Below are 13,354 nucleotides of genomic sequence, written 5' to 3'. Positions count from 1 at the left end.
AGGTGTCAATCGGTTGCAGTTGGATAAGGCAAGGGCGGTGCATGGTTTAATGGGAAGTGCGTGACGATGACTTTTGGAGGCGGAAGTAGTGTGTGTAGCGAGGGCGGTAACGCTGGAGGAGAGCGGGAGGCAGGGGAGGCTTGGACAATCGACAATCGCTTCTGCCAAAAATATCCCCTGATTTACCTCCAATATTTGCGTGATTGTGTTTTTTTAAAACACTATACTGCGTGCGATATTATGACTGTAGTTGACCCAAACGCCATCTAGCAGAATAAAGCAGGAGGAAGACCCGTGCGTAACACGGCCGCACCACACCAGCATCTTCCACCAGACTGTCATAAGTGCACTGTGCAGCCTACGCGACAGAATCTTCTTTACCGCCCAGTAGGTAAATCAGTTGAGCATGATTATTTGCTGCGTTGCTGTGTTGAAATGTAACCGCTGTCTATGTCTATTCGTATATCTAAACGGGGCGGTTACATCTGTTGTTGTTATGAGTGGCCTTCTGATCCTCGAAGTGTCTATTTGCGAAATATCAGTCAATATATCGACCTTAAACGAGATGCGGTCATTATTCCTTCCATCTGCATAAGCCCTTATACCCAAAACGGCAGATCTTTTTTGACTGGATTCATTTGAATCTGAATCATTTTGACCACGGGCCTCCATAATGGCGAAGTGCGCTCGCTAGCTGTCAACGAGCTCCCTGAGCATCATCAGTGACCTGGGCCACCGCCGGGGGTCCTTTGTGTTCCATGGCCATGGTATAGGCTACATACGCCGCCTGGCTATCACGGGGTTTCCTCTTTCAACTTGGGGGATCAAGGTGGAGGCTATCCAAATCCATGCCGATCAGCACTTAATCGGATTGTTGTTATGTTGACCTAAAGTAGATCAAAGAATCGAAAGGGACCGTGCGCACTCATGCGCGTCCCTAAAAGCACACCATGGGTTCAAGACTCGTCCCTGTAGTGTTATAAGGACGCATCACTGTACACATTCACACCTGGGGCCTATACTGCAAAGCTGGCTGGTTCAGGAGTAGTTAGGACTCCAGGCTTTTTCTATTAGATGATTTGTCTCTTAACTTAACCTGGTTTACTCCTGAACCAAATTTATAGTAGGCCCCAGGTATCTACTCACAGGTCTCCTGGGTGGATAGATACCTACTCCAGTGGCAAGCTTGGGGAGGGAAGAGGATCCTATTGAATTGTCCCATGGAGTGTCACTTTGGTGATTTAATATGGAACACAGAGATATTAAGATAGAGTCAAATGTGATATTTGAGTCATGTCAAACTAAATGTTTATGTTTTGTACAGGATGAGTGGAGAGGAGCAGAACCCAGCTGCCGTGCCGCTCCCTGTTCAGGACGTGCAAGGAGATGGCCGCTGGATGTCCCAGGTAGGTGTGTGGTGTGTGTGGTGTGTGCTCAAAACGAATAATCTTTGATGGTCAACAGAGACGATTCTAGGGTCAGATGGGGCCCCAAGCGAAAATGCAAAATATGAACATTTGAACCAAAAACGCCACTACTGTGGTAAAATGTGTGGGCTGTTATCCACTATCTAGGGGCTTGGGGGCCCCAAGCGGCTGCCTGCCTTGCCTGGTGGCAAGATGCACCTCTGATGGTCGCAAAGCTTACTAACATTACAGGGGAAAAAATGCTCAACTATCAGAATCTGATAAGAATGTAGATGATGACTGCATCCGCATGACTTTCATTTTGTCTTTCTTTTTGTCTTTCCCTCCCCATTTGTTGGTGTTTTGTAGCACAATCGCTTTGTACAGGAGTGCAAGGATGCCGAACCAGACGTACTGTTTATTGGAGACTCTATGATTCAGCTCATGCAACATAATGAGGTTGGTGCTGAACCTGATACAATTGTTTTAATGACTGCTTCATCATATTTTTTGTCTCTTTTATATTCTTGTCACATGTGACTTTCTTTAGGGTTTTGAAGAAGGCTCTATGTGATCAAAACAGGTGTCCAAAGGATAAAGACATTTTCTTGTATTTTTTTTAGTTTGAATCTAATTTTTGTTCACTAATGTTGATGAGCACCTGGTTTGATTTTTTTTTTTAATGCACAGAAACGGTCACCTTATTTACCTCTTCTACATTTAAAACACTGTGCTTTTGTGTCAAGGGAGAAAACTGTAACATGAACAGTTAAGTGAATATGACGACATGACGGTCACTCCTGCTTCAGTGTTAAAAACTGAACTTGCAGTTCTGTGCTAACCAAGCGGGAAAAAGCAAAGTCGTACCATAGGGGCAGTAGGAGCAGCACAGATTCTATTATGGAAATATGTGGGAATATGGGATCATTTGGGTGTTTGCATGTCTGCTTATGTCCGCCTCAAATGTGGTGTTGGGCTTTGGATGGGCTGCTGAGAAATGGTGCATCTTATAAAATATCCTTGATTAATGTCATGACAAAACACTTTACACATTTCCCCAGAAACCATATTGAAAAAGTGAGAGAAGGACATTCCAAGAACATGGTTAAGTGATATACGCGGCTAAATTAACCTGCATGAAAGTGGTAAATCTGCAAATAGATAGCCCACAGGTATCATTAGTTAAGAAAATAAGGACTCCAGGCTCTTGTATTAGATGATTTACCACTACCTCAAGATTAACCAGAATTACTACTTAGCCAGGTTCTTGGCATACTCCTCTGGTACTTAGTGCCTTTGTTGCACCAGCAATTGCTACTTTTCCATGAGACATTTAATTCAGAATTAACTCATTTTAATTCTGAATAAAGCTTAATTCCGCTTTGAAAACGTCATGGAAACGCTTCACAGTTCGGAATTAAATGAAAGATCAAAGTAAACTCGACGGAACTATTTAATTCTGAATTAAAAATGTCATGGAAACATAGGCATTGTGCAATAAGGAGGGAGCACTGATGACCGGCCTCATCTCAAATATCCAATCAACATCTTCAAAAAATACTTTAAAAAAACCAAAAAACTGTCCGTGATGCTACACAGTGCTTCTTCAAAGAGTGTTAAAAATAACTTAAGCGCTCAAGCTTTCTTCCGGGGTGAGCTTCGTTTCTTCAATTCCCACATGTAGTTGCCATCTTCCTTTCTCTCTTCAGGCAGTCTCATTTCGCCCATGCTGTTACAATCTATTTAGCATCTCTAAGCCCTCTATTTTCTTTCTGTGTTTACAGACTTTCAAGTCCATCCTTTTCCTCTTTTCAAGATGTCATAGAACTCAGGCCACCAACACAAAACATTGATAGTGTTTTTATCCACAGTAAAAGCATTGGTTAGTTAAGTGTAGACATGGACATAATTATTTCATCAGGAGATGCCAATGTGCTCATACTGTTGTTTCCTTTCTACTACTAGACCTTTGATCTCCACAGCAATCCATAGTCACCTCTTCTGTCGTCATGAAATCAGTCATTATTTCTAACGTCTTGATATTAAGCACAAATGGCCGCCACAATATTTAATATTTAACACAGCATCCTGGAGGAACAGGTTAAAGATGGATCAGGTATATAATTACATTACATTACACTAAGCTGATGCTTGTATCCAAAGTGAATTAAGCGACTTATTTACTCATATTTACGGTAGATTCAGGGTAGGTATTGGTTACAGCAGTGTTTATCAACCACTGTGCAGGGGAACACTAGTGTGCCGTGAGGTCATCTGGTGTGCAGTGAAAAATTCTAGAATGAGTGTACATTGTTAATATAGACCATAGGGTTTTATTTTCAGTTAATATTTACAACTGGTCGTGTGTCTTGGCATTTTGCCCTCACAAAAGGTGTACCTTGGCTCAAAAAAGGTTAACACCCACTGGGTTCCAGTCTTCCCCTGGAGCAATGTGGGATTAGGTGCCTTGCTCAAGGGCACTTCAGCCATGGATGTGCTCTAACCACTGAGCCATGGCTTTCCCATATAATTCTTTTATTTCTTTATTTCTATGTTTTTGTTGCAGGTGTGGCGGGAACTCTTCTCCCCGTTGCACGCTCTCAATTTTGGTATTGGAGGAGACACCACCTGCAATGTGTTATGGAGACTGCAGAATGGAGAACTAGACAACATCAGACCTCGGGTAGGTTTACAGTATCCAAGGCCACAAACAGAAATCAAGCAAAAGAAAGTACATGACAGAGTGTCTAACTGATTTCTTTATGACAAATTGTATCTGTTATGAGTCTAATGGTAGAAAATGGCAATGGCGAAAAACATTTACATTCTTATGTTTATATCTCCTTGATCCCCTTATGTGTTAATGGCTTTTCACTGTTGCCATAGTTTCTGTCCCTTACCTTACTCTCACTACTTTCATGATCATGTTTTAAAAAAAAAATCCTTACTGCACTGCACTACAGTGGCACCTGGTGTAAAGGAATGCAATTGGAATGCTTACCAGTTTTCTTGTACTGAAGTGTCTAGCATGTGAATACAAAGAAATGGGGTCAACAGGGAAAAGGTGCCATGTTGAAATCATGTATTTGGTTCTTCTTTTTCTCTAAATAGGTGGTCGTGGTCTGGGTAGGAACGAATAATCACGACCACGATGCGGAACAAGTCGCAGGAGGGATACTGACCATCACCCAGTATTTGCGTTCATGCCTGCCCAGGTCTAAAGTCATTGTCTTGGTAAGACTTTCCAATCCCATCACATGAATGCTAAATTGACTGCATTTATGTTGCACTTTTCCTCTCCTTTGAGCACTCCAAAAGTGCTTCACATTGAATTCCTCACATTACCCATTCACGCTCACATTGACACACCGGTGGCAGTGGCTTGGGGTTAAGCATCTTGCTCCAGTTGGGGTTAAGTATCTTGCTCAAGGGCACATCGATGGGGTCAGGCAGAGCGGGGCTCGAACCTGCAACCTTCTGGTTGCCGAACAGGCTCCTCCACCACCTTAGCCATCTGAGAAGGCCTCTCGGGTACCATGGATTTAGAGAGCAGGCTTTAAATGAGCACATCACAACTAAATCTCTCTCGCACACACATACTCACTGCTCCAGCACATGTCTGACTTGTTTTTTGCATACTCATTCTCCCCCTCTCTCTCTCTCTCTCTCTCTCTCTCCCTTCCTCCTCTCAGGGCCTGCTGCCACGGGGTGAGCGTCCCAACCCCCTGCGGGAGAAGAACTCGTCAGTGAACAGTCTGCTTCGCTCGGCGCTGGACCGCGTGGGGCCCGTCCAGTTCCTGGACATGAGTGCGGCCTTCCTGCACTCGGACGGCACCATCGCGCCCAGGGACATGTTCGACTACCTGCACCTGACCGCCAGCGGCTACAGCAAGTTCTCCACGCCCCTGCACGAGCTGCTGCTGCAGCTATTGGAAGAGACCCCCCAGGAGAGGCGGGCCTCTTTGGTCTAAATGGGGGAGGGATTGGTTAGGGCTGGGCTTGGGATTGAACAGGCTTGGCTGAGCTGGGCTGGGGTGGGATGTGGTTGGGGCTGGGGCTGGGATGGGATGGGCTCTGTTCGACTGGGGTGGGCTGGGTGTGGTTGGGGTGGCCTGGGATGGGAATAAGGGGAGTGGCTGGCATAACAGCTATTGGCTTTTACCGCTTTCGTGATTGCGCAGAAACGATCAAATCTTCGCAGCGCAAATGCACAATGAAAAATCCCAATGCATTCTGGTAAGTCTGATTGCAATGCATTCCTCCTCTGTTGCGTGTGCGTTGCACGCTGCACGCTGCACACTGCACGCTGCATCAGTTTGCGTAGTTTTGACCCGTTCTGCACCGTCACAGACATGGCGATTTCGTTTTTCCATGGGAAGGGAGGTTGGGGTGGAGGTCACTGTGTCATGTAGCTATGGAATGAGTGAGAAGTGAAATTGTTGTTCGTGATGGGGGCGGAAGGGGGGGGCACAATTTCAATGGAGTGAAAGGGAGGGCTTAGAGATGAATCAGAGCTCTTATACTACTTCAACAAAAAATGGAGGGAAGTGAAGTCAATTGGAACTCAAATTAATAGTGTCAATTTTACATTTGATTGGGAGGAAGAACACACACACATACACACGTTACAGAGAGAGAGAAGGCAGTAGGCCACGGCAGTGTTTGCTCTGATGAGAACATGACACACAAACAATGGACTACATGGCATGCAAACCTGTATTCCTCCAGCCATGTGGAGTTCATATGTGCTCTATTGTAGCAAGCAAGGCAATGTGACACACCTATGAGAGAGCTCTGAGTAGTGTAACATGCAGACATCTTGATATTTATCACGTGCTTAAGATATTTAGTTTATACTGTACTTTTTTTGTTCACGTCACGTTTATAGGGGTAAAACGAATGCGGATGCTTTGTTGTATTAACTGTTTTCAGAGTTTTTGAAAGATGAGGTCAAACGTGATGGCTTTTCATACGAGGTCAAACGTTATGACGTTTGGGTGAAATGCTGATTGTCAACAACGAGAGTTACGAGGGATGTATTTCAAGTGAGGCGGCTTAGTCGCTAATCCAAATAAGTTAAACCAGACAGCATGCTAAACCTCTTAATGAGACTTTTGCTAGGAGACTCTTAGCAGACATATGGCAGTTTTAGTAAGTTCTCCCTCTCTATCTCTCTCTATCTCTCTCTCTCTCTCTCTCTCTCTCTCTCTCTCTCTCTCTAATGCCGCTGAAGAACAATCAGCTCAACTTTTGTTCTTTGTCTGCGACTCCGAAGTGCACTGTGTCTGGCGGCCTCGACAAGTGTTGTGCCCTCAGCCGTATCGTGTACACACTTAGCGGTAGCACAACAATAGCCGTCTGTGCCAGACGACCTGTGAACTGTAGATTGGTAGTCTTGGCTTGGTTTACATCCGTGGCTTGTAAACTGTATCTGCCCTGCAGATGGTGTTTCTTTCCCGATGCCAAGTTATATCTACCTTGTCACAATAACAACAGCAGCACAGTTAACTAACGTAGTGCACAGTACATTCACAGTGTTAATTCAACACGTGGAGAGTTGCGTTTAACACTCCTGGTGTTGGACCTTCTCTGTAAGTGGTGATTTAACATTGCAAACGGACCTGTGTGCTTAAGATCAAAACACTAAGAAGGTGTTCCCTGGCTGTATCTCTCTCTCTCTCTCTCTCTCTCTCTCTCTCTCTCTCTCTCTCTCGTATTTTCTCATTTACTCAATTAGTGCACCACTTCCTCCCTCGTTAAAAATATATAATTAAAGTCAAGATGGGAAGGTAATTCTTTATTCTTTTCTTCACAAAGCGAAGCAACAATGCACTTACTGTACTTAACTTGTTCCTCGTAGTCCTTTTCTCCTTATCATTCTTTGCGCCACATGTTTTTTTGTACAGTTAAAAAAAAAGTTACACTTGTTTTTTTCTCGCCTGACACAGAAGCTGTTCGCACATGGTAACACTATTCACTTGTAATGTTGTGGAAAAAAAAATTGCCTACACACTTGAGTGAAACAAAAAAATGTGGCCCTGCAAATGTGTATGTTGAGTGAGTGAGTGAATGAGTGAATGAATGAATGAATCTGTGTCTGGCCTTAACGCCATAGATACAGCATACTGTACTCCATTGAACATTCAATGCACGACCACAGTGTCTTAAGCACTTAACATGCTTGTCAGCTGTTGCATCTCAGTGTGTCTGTTACAAGGTGTGTGTGTGTGTGTGTGTGTGTGTGTGTGTGTGTGTGTGTGTGTGTGTGTGTGTGTGTGTGTGTGTGTGTGTGTGTGTGTGTGTGTGTGTGTGTGTGTGCGTGCGTGCGTGCGTGCGCGTGCGTGCGTGCGTGCGTGCGTGCGTGCGTGCGTGCGTGCGTGCGTGTGCGTGTGTGTGTGTGTGTGTGTGTGCGTGCGTGTGCGTGTGCGCGCGCGCGCATTTGTGTGGGTAAGTATGTGTGCATGCGTGCGTGCGTGTGACCACACAACTGTACCTAAGCATTAAAATACATAAGCTTCTGTCAAATGTCATGTGTGTGCCAGTTGGGATGTACATAAGCTTAAGTCTGTATATATATAACGTGTCTGTATTAAGCTTGATAATATTGTGTGTGTGTGTATGTATGTATCTGTGGTGGTGTATAACAGAAGTGAACATGTCCCCTTCCCTGCTGTGAGCACTCTGATCTGGGCTAAAGGCACATGATGATCCTTGTATTCTAAGCATTCCAATAAAGTAGTACACCTTTAAGATGACCTTGTGTTTGCAGTAATGACAAAGTTATAAAATAGGAAATATAATAGAATAGAAAAATAATGTATAGAATTATTTAAATAATACAATATAAAAATTATGAAAAAAGAAGTTGAAGATAGGTGGCGCTAATGGTTTTAATCTCTGGGGTGGGGAGGGGCAGCTTGTGGTGGGCCCTTGTATGGCGTTACTTCTTTAGCTAAGTGGGGCCTCTATATGCTTGGACCCGGGGTGACTGCCACCTTGACTAACTTAATTGAACTTCATTGCTGCATAGATTTTTTTCTTAAATAAAGAAATTACTTGACGGCCATTCTATGGGGTAGCTTAATGAAGGAATTTTAACTTAATTTAACACAACTGAGGTGGCCATAGTATTTCTTGGAGCGTGTTCACTGTGTTGCAGTATCAGAACTTGACCTGTAGGTGTCAGCGTACGCTTTATAGTGGCTGTTTGTAGAAATGGGATGGTTTGAGAGCTGCTAGGACAGGCTGCACTCTGCTGCAGAAGACATTGTATGCCATTCTAATATGCAGACTTGTGTAACCCAGATTGCAGATAGAAGCACTCATTCAGTAGCCTTGTAAAGTAGACCAACCCGCCTTGCAGCAGTAAATAGAGATGGTCTTTTACTGCACCCGATGGAGGTCAGACACAAAAGGATGGCAAACCTATCCTCCAACCACAAGACTAGGGTTTAATTCAATTCAATTAATTCTTTATTCCAGACCCAGGGGGATCCATATCACATTAAAAAGACAAAGCATCACAACACAGTACATATCTTAAAAACAAAAAACAAAACCCCGGAACAACTGACAAAGAAAAAGAAGGGGGAACAAAAAATAAAAAAAACACAGATATATCATAATTCTCAAGTCCTTGTCCCTTCACTGTTCATTCACTGTTGCTGTGATTGGTCATATCGCCATGAAATAGTGAGATTCTTATTGTATTGTCTCTGATATAGTGCATAGGCAGTTTGAACAGATACGCTGTATAGTTTGGTTCCAGCTACAGCCCTCAGGGATCAGGGGTGCGTTTCTCGAAACCATAGTTTGTAACTACCGGTATGTTAGCTACTTTGTTGTTTCCATTGCAGTTTCCCATTGGCAACTATTTAAGTTGCTAGCTAGCTAACAGCTACACTTTTGAGAAACGCACCTGAACTGTGTGGTGCCAGACTGTACTTTTCACCATTGGCTGGCTCTCCAGGCTACAAATTCATTACAAGATGACAATCAATTAAATAATGATTAAAATTAAATAGGCCTACAACCTGATCTCACAGAATGAAATGGACACGGCCCCTTGGGACACAAAATCTGTTTGCCATTTTTGCCAAAATTCTGTGATCGGGTCACAGAAGTGCTTTCTATATGTTTCCACAGCACTATGTTAGATTTATCATCAGAAAAGTGAACTACCTTTTTCAGTCGGTCGATATAAAAATTTTTCGGCTAAATGAATAATGCTATAGCAATTTAGGTGGTGGCCAATCCAATCAATTCCTAACCCCAACTAGTTCCTAACCTCTCAGTAAAGATTTTTATTTTTTAAAATACTTTTTGCCACTCAGTCCATAACAAAATTCTTGTACTGAACGAACGAATGCTAGCAATGTAAGCTTTGCCCAGATCAAAACAGTCGCTAACCCTCACCTGGCTGTCAGTTAAGTTTTAGAGAAAAACAAATTCAGTTTGAAAAATGTTGAGAAAATGTAAGCTGAAAGAAGAATCTTGGAACATAGAACTTTGAGATCATAGAGAAAGAACAACATCTACGAATCTACAGTATTGCTCAATCTGTGAGTCTATAGATGTAGTGTTCTAAGGGTCTGTGTTCATTTCACATAATTCTGTGAGTTTATGCTAAAATTGTTACTTACTGTAACAGCCTACCTGTTAACATTTTAGCTGCATGACTTTACTTTCATGGCCATGATCGGAGTGAAAAAATTAAGTTGAGAAATAAACATATTGAAGCTTAAGAGTTTTGTCATACTGTAAGTGATAAAATAGTTTTGGAATGAACTACATTTGACCCCATCCTATGTGACAGTAAACAGCATCCATGTTAATGTTGAATTCATGTTCAATGTTTTTAAAGGGGGGCCGAATAGTTTTAGACAACACCACATTAACCTGAGTCATTTTCACCCTCAATAGTCAAGTTTGAAAAATGATCAAACCACATTCAATGAAATACTGTAACATTCCCTGTCTTGTGAGGGCTCTTACTCTATTCAGACAGTTGAGTCAGAGGGTTAAGCCAGTCTGGCATTCCACTGTTCCCATCACTAGTTCAGAACAGACTGCAGAATCTTTCTCTAACCTAGATAAGCATGGACTCTGAGACCCTCTGCCCCCCGCCAACAGAACAGTACCCTGTCTAGGACAAGAATTTCCTGAAGTAAAATTCTGTAGCCTAGATAACGGTGGACTCTGATACAAGTTCCACCCTCATCAATGGAACAGAGACGTGAAGAGGTCACCAACCGTCATGTTAACTCAAAAGCCACAACTTCAAAAAGAAAGTAAAATTTATATTTTAAAATCGTTTAATTAATTCAACAGTTTTCTGAAACAATGTCTTTCTCTAACGAGTTTCACTCTCATCTATGGAACAGTAACCCAAGGAAGAAAATTCTGAAGACACTGTACACGGCTTACTGTTATTTTTCCTTACTTTATTTTTTGGGAGCAAACAACACGCTTCGCCCAGTGTGTCATCATGTTCGCTCTTTGCCCTGTGTGGTGTCTTCTGAATTGTCTTCGTTGTTCAACTTTTCCTGCCCCACACCTGCACTTGCATTACTGAAGGCTTGTGCACAAGGACTCTCTTTAACTCAGAACAGTAGCCCAGTTAGGAAATAATGCCAAGGTCAATAGGTCATGTTAGCGGAAATATGTATCAGAAAGTAAAAACTTGGTCAATTATTTAATTCAGCATTTTTTAACCAGTTCTAATAACCACATGAACCATCAGGTTGTACTGCTACTATTAGTTAACAACTGCACAGCTTGAAGAATTTAGAGCTTTACTTTTTGTCACCTGGATCTCCATCCATTTTGTATTAAGTTGAACTGAAATAATACATTAAATCAAATACGAACTGTGTTGTTGAATTTAGATTAGGTGCTGTTATGACTGTTACTGTAGGTATGAAGTTATTGACCCAGATACAATGCAAACCCTGAAGTGTTTTATGCTCCAGGTGTGTGCATGTTATGTGAAAGCCATACATTTTTTTTACAACTCCTGTAATTACCTTTGTGACTCCAAAGTCAGCTCTCCTAATCAGCACTCTGTACTCTTTTCTATGTCCATACAGTGCAAACACATACAGTGCCACACAGCAGTTAGGTCATCCTTTAGTTTTATTATAAGATTATAAGATGTGTAATACGATTCCCATTTGTGATTTACCACATAGTAGTAGTAGTAGTAGTAGGTTTTTATTGTCAATTTCTCTACATGCACTGGTCATACAAAGAATTTGAAACACATTTGAGTCAAATTAGGTTTCCACAGTGATAAAGGCAAAATCGTGGGTGACCATATTATTTATGGTAGGCCTATTTTCCCACTATTCTAATGCTTCGAGGGTGCCGGTACTGCTACATTGGGCTGTATGTAGGTCTGCACATGTACTGGGCTTAGATAAATACATCAACAGTCACGTATGGTTTCTGTATACAGTGCAAATTTCAGCATACAGTCCCAAGAAAAAGTTTGTACACCCTTTGAAATTTCTTACCTTTCTGTTAAAATTGGTCATAAAACATGGTCTGATCTTCCCGGAAATCACAAGAAGGAACAACCAGAGTCTGCTTTAACTAATTCAACCCAAACATTTACAAGTTATCATATTTCCATTGGCCATAAGATGTAAACATTCACAGGACAGCAAGGCATAAGTAAGTACACCCTAGCATAAAATAGGTTTTAACCCTAAGTTAGTCGCAATAACCTCAACCAGATGTTTCCTGTAGTTGCAGATCAGATTAACAAAACAATCTGGATGTATCTGGTCTCCCTCTTCTTTAGAAAATGCCTCTCGTCAGCAAGGTTTGTGGGATGTCTGGAGTGCATAGCTTTCTTGACTTCATGCCATATAATCTCAATTGTTTTTTGTCAGGGCTTTGACTGGGCTATTCCAGAATGTGTATTTCATTATTATGAAGCCATTCTAAAGTCGATTTGCTTCTAAAGTATGGGTTGTTGTCACATTTCAGCACCCATACTCTTGTGTGCTTCAACTGTGTGACAGACAGATCTCACTTTTTTTGTAAAATATCTCGATAAACTTCTGAGTTCATTGTTCCACTGATAATAGCAAACTGAAAAGGGCCTGAGGCAGGAAGGTAGCCGCATATAATGATGCTCCCGCCACCATACTCAAAGGTGGAGATGATGTTTTGGTGGCGGTGTGGTTCTCCAGTTCTCCTCCAAACATGACATTGTGTGTTCCCCTGAACAATTCAACTTTGGTTTCAATGTTGGTCTACAGAATATTTTGCAGTAATTCTATGAAGCATATAAATGCTTTTTCGCAAACCTCAAAGGTGCAGCAATATTTTTTTGGTCAGAAATCCCATTAATTTTAGATTGGCAGAATGAATCCCATTTTTAGCTATTCTTGGTTACATCTCCTCCTCTGAGTATGGTGGCGGGAGCATCATTATATGCGGCTTCCTTGCTGTCTCAGGTCCTTGACAGTTTGCTATTATCAGTGGAACAATGAACTCAAATTTATTGTGATATTTTACAGAAAAAATGTGAGGAAGTCTGTCACACAGTTGAAGCACACAAGAGTATGGGTCCTGAAATGTGACAACAACCCATACTTTAGAAGCAAATCGACTTTAGAATGGCTTCATAATAATGAAATACACATTCTGAAATAGCCCAGTCAAAGCCCTGACAAAAACAATTGAGATTATATGACATGAAGTCAAGAAAGCTATGCACTCCAGACATCCCACAAACCTTGCTGACGAGAGGCAGTTCTCTAAAGAAGAGGGAGACAAGATACAAACAGACAGTTTTGTTAATCTGATCTGCAACTACAGGACAAGTCTGGTTGATGATATTGCAACTAACTGAGGGTTAAAACCTACTTAATGCAAGGGTGTACTTACTTATGCCCTGCTCTCCTGTGAATGTTATGGCCTTATGACCAATAAAAATA

At 42.1% G+C, this 13,354-nt stretch overlaps 1 protein-coding gene across 2 annotated transcripts; it reads left to right on the top strand.

Moving 5' to 3' along the window:
- The first annotated feature begins 102 nt into the window (after positions 1-102).
- On the top strand, positions 103-5,429 carry pafah1b2 (platelet-activating factor acetylhydrolase 1b, catalytic subunit 2). 2 transcript variants are annotated; one of them, XM_063203588.1, is made up of 6 exons: positions 103-387; positions 1,325-1,406; positions 1,776-1,865; positions 3,973-4,089; positions 4,518-4,640; positions 5,099-5,429. In XM_063203588.1, the coding sequence occupies exons 2-6, from the start codon at positions 1,326-1,328 to the stop codon at positions 5,375-5,377; spliced, it is 690 nt and encodes a 229-aa protein (XP_063059658.1). In that variant the 5' UTR covers positions 103-387; position 1,325; the 3' UTR covers positions 5,378-5,429. The 2 variants fall into 2 exon arrangements, with proteins under 2 accessions (XP_063059658.1, XP_063059657.1); XM_063203587.1 differs by having other exon boundaries at positions 103-391.
- The last annotated feature ends 7,925 nt before the right edge of the window (positions 5,430-13,354 follow it).

This window comes from Engraulis encrasicolus, chromosome 7, assembly GCF_034702125.1.
Source record: "Engraulis encrasicolus isolate BLACKSEA-1 chromosome 7, IST_EnEncr_1.0, whole genome shotgun sequence".
Taxonomy (NCBI): domain Eukaryota; kingdom Metazoa; phylum Chordata; class Actinopteri; order Clupeiformes; family Engraulidae; genus Engraulis; species Engraulis encrasicolus.
Note: the sequence above shows the minus strand (reverse complement) of the source record. Positions and strands in the feature narration are given on the sequence as shown.

Excerpts from the sequence above, each read along its gene's own strand:
- pafah1b2 (XM_063203588.1), top strand. The coding sequence starts at position 1,326 with ATGAGTGGAGAGGAGCAGAACCCAGCTGCCGTGCCGCTCCCTGTTCAG. Across the intron at positions 1,866-3,972 it reads AGCTCATGCAACATAATGAG|GTGTGGCGGGAACTCTTCTC; the intron begins GTTGGTGCTGAA and ends TTTTTGTTGCAG. Across the intron at positions 4,641-5,098 it reads GGTCTAAAGTCATTGTCTTG|GGCCTGCTGCCACGGGGTGA; the intron begins GTAAGACTTTCC and ends TCCTCCTCTCAG.